This window comes from Octodon degus, unplaced genomic scaffold (assembly GCF_000260255.1).
Source record: "Octodon degus isolate 3935 unplaced genomic scaffold, OctDeg1.0 scaffold00146, whole genome shotgun sequence".
Classification (NCBI taxonomy): domain Eukaryota; kingdom Metazoa; phylum Chordata; class Mammalia; order Rodentia; family Octodontidae; genus Octodon; species Octodon degus.
Window position 1 is genome coordinate 4469583 of NW_004524722.1, and position 6933 is coordinate 4476515.

Consider the following 6933-nt stretch of genomic DNA (forward strand, 5'->3'; position numbering starts at 1 on the left):
AGCAGCTGATTGTCTGCAGTTTCTTACAGAAGCCCCTTACTGGTAGACAGCAATGAAGCTAGGACAGTCAATTTTTCCTAGGGGACTAGGTAACTATTAATTCTAAGAAGGATTTACTGAAGCTAAAAAAAGTATGAGAATATAAATAAGATGTGGGTTCCCACCAGGGTGCTAGAGTGGCCTAGTTACTGAAGCTTCAGAATTGGAAGGCTTTGTACTCTTGGTTTGGAATAAGGCAGCCAGAAGTCTGGCATGTCTCCTGGAGAATCACAGTGAATATCTCTAGGGAACTGTAATGTTTTTTAATACAAACACTACAGTTTATAGAGACCATCCTACGCCTTTTAGGAGGCTGGGGTAAAACATACCTCATGGATTACACAATTTAAGGGATTAAACTACTTTTGTGGAAGAGTTGTGCCTGCAAAAATTTAGGGGCCCATATATAAAATATAGGGTACTTCTATGAAAGATAGAGTATGCTTTTGTATTTTCATGGTAAATGCAATTGAAAAAGTAATCTTTTAAATTACATGTATATGATAATTAGCTACCACCTTAGTTACTAAAATTAGCTATCTATGTATAGTTAGATATAATTTTGTTAGTAATTTCTATTAGTTCAATGAAAGGCACAGTTTGTGTTTATATAGCTTGATTGATTTTATACGCCTGTAACTGGTTCTATTTTTATTATTTATTTATTTGAGGTACTGGGGATCAAACTCAGGACTTTGTGCTTGTCAGGCAAGCACTTACTCAACTGAGCTATCTCCCAGGCCCACATGCCTGCATCTGGTAGTCTGAGCAATTACTTTAAAAATAACAAAATGCAACATAATGAGCTTTGTTGATTTCCTATCATCTTGTTTTGAAATTCTGTATCATTTTTATTGTTCTTTTTATTCGCTCTAAATTAAATAAATAAATAATAACATTAGCATCAAGAATATGAACAAGTACTCTACCAGTCCAAATAGCATATATTGCAGTGTTTTTAATTAAATTTGGAGACCGGTTTAGAGGTCATAAGTAAATATTAAGAAGAAGTTGTTTAGGTTGACTGTGCATTTTTCCTTATATTAAAAAAAAGTTATATTATTTATGATCACCTAAGACTGAACTGCATTAAGTGTATTCCACAACTCAGAGATCCTTTTCATCTATTTATTGAAGGCTACTTTAGACCTCACAGCAGCTAAACAGAGACTCATCGGTGATGTTTCTTCCCAATACTTCAGAGGTCGAAGTCTCCACATTTCTGTTGATTGGAATCCCCGGGCTTGAGCGTGTGCATGTTTGGATCTCCATCCCCATCTGCCTCGTGTACCTCATGGCCATCCTGGGAAATTGCACCATCCTCTGCGTCATCAGAACAGAGGCGACCCTCCATGAACCCATGTACTACTTCCTCTCCATGCTGGCCCTGTCTGACCTGGGCCTATCTTTCTCCTCCATCCCTACCATGCTAAGAATCTTCTTGTTCAACATTGTGGGGATTTCCGCTGATGCATGCATTGCCCAGGAATTCTTTATCCACGGATTCACAGACATGGAGTCTTCAGTGCTCCTGATCATGTCCTTTGATCGCTTTGTAGCCATCCGCCATCCCCTGAGATACAGCTCTATCCTCACCGGCTCCAGGGTTGTGCAAATTGGGCTAGCGTTTGCTGTTAAAAGCATTCTTCTAGTGCTTCCCCTTCCTTTTACATTAAAGAGACTCAGATACTGTAACAAACGCTTATTATCACATTCCTACTGCCTCCATCAGGATGTCATGAAGCTGGCCTGCTCAGACAACAGGGTTAACTTTTACTACGGGCTGTTTGTTGCCCTCTGCATGATGTCAGACAGTGTGTTCATTGCCGTCTCCTATGTGTTCATATTGAAAACAGTGCTGGGCATTGCATCCCATGGGGAGCGGCTCAAAGCTCTTAACACCTGTGTATCTCACATCTCTGCTGTGCTCCTCTTCTACGTGCCCATCATCACCTTGGCCACCATGCATCGCTTTGCTAAGCATAAGTCTCCTTTAGCTATGATTCTGATAGCAGATGCTTTCTTGCTGGTCCCGCCATTGATGAATCCCATTGTGTACTGTGTAAAAACTCGGCAGATTAGAGTAAAAGTCCTGGAAAAGCTGGGTCTGAAGTCTAAGTGATGGCACGAAAGCGAAAGTTTCATTTTTCTCAGAAATAACTATCTTAGGAAGTACACAGCGCTTAAACGAGAAAAGAGGTTGTTCCTTCAATTTCATAGTCGTTAAATAAACATTAATAATTAACCTATTAGCTTTGAATTTTGAGAAGAGGCCTATATTTCATAAAGATGACATGAATCTTTTTGTCATTATTTGAATTACTGAAGTTATTCATCCTCTAGAACAAGAATGAAGGGTAAAAGCCCTAATGATATTCTAAGAAAGAGCTAAAAAATGTAGACTTGAACTGTAACTAAGAGAGTCCTGCAAGTTTCAAGAAGCACTTAGCATCTGCAAGTATTTGCCTTCTCTCATTTGAATCCTCCCTGTGTTAACCATCTTGTTTATATAAATGTATAGTTTTGCCCCTGCCATCCATATTTCCTAATTTTTCTCCTTTCTCTCTCTTCATTGTTTAATCCTTAAATTCTCATTTTCCATTTGATTGTGTTATATCTTTCAATTTTTATTTCTTCTTTTGAGTACTTACACTAGAGAGACAATATGATATTTACACATGTGAGTCTGGTTTATTTCACTTATGAGTATAGCTTCCAGTTGCATCCACTTATATATGAAGGCTTCAAGTTTATTTTTCTTTATAGTTGAGTAATACTGCATTGTATAAAAACAACACATCTTTTTTGTTGTAAAAAAAAGAGAAAAGAAATGTATATGTATTCAGAAGAGAGTTAGGATAGATATACAGCTACTTTCTCTTAGTTCATTGAGAATAAAAGTTTGCACTAATATTGTTTAGATAAGATGTCTGGGGGGCTGGCTAAATAGCTCAGTGGATTAAAGTGCCTACCAGCATGTGCAGGGCTGGAGGTTCTATCCCCAGGCCTGCCATGCCAGCCCTGCCCTTGGGGCGTGCTGAGACAGCAATTGAGACTGGGCATGGTGGTGCATGCCTGTAATCCCAGCTCTTGGGAGGCTGTAAACAGGTGGATCACTATGAGTATGATCTAGTAGTGAGACCCTAAACACCCTGTAGACCCTTCCCTAAAAATACAAAAAAAAAAATCATGTCTGCATCTTGTCCTCTGAATACCTACTATGAAGACAACAATGTGCAATGTATTAATTATTGTAACCATCCTACTAACCTGTTTTGAAACTGCTTCATTGCTATTTTATCTTTTTTTCTCATTAAAATTAATTTCAAAGATAAAATAGAATAAATGAATCCTCCCTGGGATTTACATTAAACTCTAAGTGTCTGAACTTGTCTGAGTGTGTTCTTAGCTAGTAAAAGCATAGCCCATTGACCCTTTAGCATTGTTTAATTGACAAAATCTCATATGCTGCTGTAAGTTTGGGCATCCATCTTCGTTTTAGCAAGATTTCAGGGGATTGGAATAAATATTAACATTCAATAGATATTTTCCTAGTCAGTATGAAGGGAAAACTAGAGCAACTACATCATTTGTTAAGGCTAATTTTGGATGAAGTCACTTTTCAGGGAAGGAAATATAAAAGGGGATTTTAGAAGGTATAAGTGGTCAGGGTCAACTATAACATTAAGCTTCTCACCATAACCATATTGTGAATATATACAGGGCAAGAGAGGTGGGTTATTCTTTAAATTTCCTGACAATAAAAAAAAAAAAAACTTGTCCATAGTATGTGCTTTGTAAATGTGTATCCATTTGTATTAAATTGAAGAATAGTGCAAAGTAAAGGAGGTCATATTTGATAAACAGCTATCAGAGGTTTGTAAAATATTAGAGAACATTTCAGCAGCTCCTGTGACAATGAAAAATTTGAATCAAAGTACCAAAGTACCTAATAAAGATTAGGGATAATAAATAGTTACTGAAGTGATCCAGAGTGATCCAGAATGATTCAGAGTAGCCCTAGTTGGCCTCTGCTCAGCACTCTCCTTTTTCTTCACCTCATAGTGAAAAATTAACATCTCAGGAACCTACAGAACCTGTGTGGGATATAAGGATTCTTCCCTTGGACACTGTCTTCTGAAGTTGAAGAGTCCCATAACACATTTAGCCAGTAATGACTGTCACTTGACAGCTCACTTTCAGAACATTGTGATGCCTGAGCCTGCCCAGAGGCACTGGACACCTCTTGGTGTTTTTAATGGAGTCAGAACAAAGAACTTCTATCATTAAGGCCCAATCAGAAGCCTGTGGGGGCCACTAGGACTATGCCATGTTCCTTTAGGGAAGAGGATTCATGTTCACTCCTAAACACTAGATATATCTCAAAACTGGACTCAGAGACTACCTAGGTTGCATTGGAAATTACATGTTCTCTAAACTTTGTTGTAGTAGGTCAGCCCTTCCAGAGAGAAGACAGAGATAAATGAAAGCTCCGTACTCAGTCATAGTATGTCTTCAGTTCTTAGCGCTAACATTTAACAGCTGTAAATTTTCAAAAACTACTTTGTATGTGCTATATATTATTATGCAATTCATATGCACTTTGAAAACAAGAACATAAGCATTTTTAAGCATTATGGGTATCAAATATAATTTATATTGTTTATAAAATATGTTCTTCATGCAGGTCTGTTTGGACCATATATTATATAGACAATTTCATATAAAATAATATTTATATATTTTATTACCTTAACAATGGAAATACATGAGTATACTAGGCCTATATTGTCACAGGGAAACATCCAATAGGAACCTACCGAGTGTTGACTGACCTGTTAGTAAACACAGTTCCCAATACTTACTACTTGTTCCATTTATTTTTTATTTGTCTGAATTCCCGAGGAATTTGAACTTATGATCCCTGTTTCTGTCTCTAGTTTTCTCTCTTTCTTGCTGTCTGTGTCTCTCTCTTTCTCTCCTCTCTCTCTCTCTCTCTCTCTCTCTCTCTCTCATGCATACACAGAAATTAAATTAAATTTTGCTTGCTAGTCTAGATGGCTTTGTCCAGGCTTCAGACCAATCCAGAGTCTAGATGTTATAGAACATTTTTGGAATCTGTAGTTTCTTCCAACTGTTACACATCACTGTTAAATTTTGTTTACAACAGCAAATTCCTTGTTAATATGCCCAACCTCCTGTGCCCTACTAAAGAGATTTCCCCAGCGTATTAGTAGATTGATAAAAAGTGATTGTTCAAGGGAAGTATGGTGTCTTTCTCAGGCCAGAAGTGATAATGCCAAGGACTGTACACTTGGTGGTTTTGACAGAAGTATGAATTTGGCCAATACCCAGGAGACATTAGGAACTGGGAGTAAGTAGCTGAAGTTTTGCTGTGAAAGAAAGTGTTCTCTTAGAAAGAAAGAAAGAAAAAAAGAAAGAAAGAAAGAAAGAAAGAAAGAAAGAAAGAAGAAAAAAGGAAGGAAGGAAGGAAGGAAGGAAGGAAGGAAGGAAGGAAGGAAGGAAGGAATTGTTCTCTCACAGTTCAGCAGAGTAATAAAACTGAGAGGGCAGTCAAAAGTGGTAAATTTTAGCTCACTGTCACTGATTTGTAAAAATCAATTTCAAATATTTTCAAGAGGCCCCAAATTGCAGTATTCTGGTTACAAAGTGAAGTAGTAGGAATTTTTTTATGTAAATTGAATATTCATTGAGTTTGAATATAGTTATTGCTATTTGCATTATTGATTCTGAATAGCCATCATTTATTGACTATGTGGATATTGTATATACTATGTCATGGGAACCTGGTTCACACCATGTTCATTGTCCCTGTGGTACAGAAGACAGAAGGAGTGGCGGGGGGAGAATGAAAGTTGAACTTACTTCATCCTTCTTCCAGGGCTTAACTGGAAATCAGGACTGAGGCTGGCAGGGCAGTAGGGGAAGCAGGGCTTCTCTCAGCACTTGTGCGTGCTCCTGCTGGGTGAGCTGCTCCTCCAGCACTTTTAGAAGAACAGAGGCTTTGTTTAAGGCAGATGTGAAGTTAAGTGCTATCCTGGTAATATCTTCACACATTTAGGGGATTCTTAAATACATGGGCTTGAAATGGAGAGACTAAGCCATCTAATTGCTTTAGGAAGAAAACATACACCTTGAAGGGAAGCTTGGCAACAATCAAGGAATATCTTCCAATGTATCTTTGCTCTTGTTTTGAAATACATTGTTTCAGTTTGCTTCTTTCCCTTTAAAATATGTCATTATCTAATCATAAGAAGATAAAGATATTTTAACATCCAAATTTTTATTAATTCATTAAAAAATGTTTACTGTGTCTTATCAGTGAACGCTGAAAAAGTTTGATATAATTTAGTAGATAAGCCTACTAAAATTCAATGAAATTGGAATGTAAATTAACTATTCAAATGCTATAGGGTTTACTCAAAAATCTTTCAGCAAAACATAATTTTAAAAAGTAAAGCAAAAATGAAGTTTTCTTAAAAGTAGAAACAAAATTTGAATGTTTACTAATGTAATTAGATTAAGGTATCTTATTTTTTCTTTCTTTTTTTGGGGGGGAAGGGTCTACAGGGTGTTCAGGGTCCCACTACTAGATTGGACTCACAGTGATCCTCCTTTTTACAGCCTCTCAAATGCTGGGACTACAGGCATTCACCACCATGCCCAGTCTCAATCACCATGCCCCGGGGGGGGGGGGCGGTGACAGGGCAGGCCCAGGGATCGAACCCCTGGCCCTGTGCCTGCTTGCAGGCACTTTAATTAGCTGAGCTATTTGGCCGGCCCTTCCATTTTTTATTTTGAAAAAAAGAAAAATAAACAATAGAAACAACACTACAAATTTTCAGAACAAGATTATAGGGGAGCAACTATGGT

General features: G+C 37.5%; 1 protein-coding gene across 1 annotated transcript; it reads left to right on the forward strand.

Moving 5' to 3' along the window:
- The first annotated feature begins 1199 nt into the window (after positions 1 to 1199).
- On the forward strand, positions 1200 to 2161 carry LOC101566489 (olfactory receptor 51A7-like). The gene has a single exon (XM_004641980.1). It carries the CDS (start codon positions 1220 to 1222, stop codon positions 2159 to 2161), a length of 942 nt encoding a protein of 313 aa, XP_004642037.1. The 5' UTR covers positions 1200 to 1219.
- Positions 2162 to 6933: the final 4772 nt, after the last annotated feature.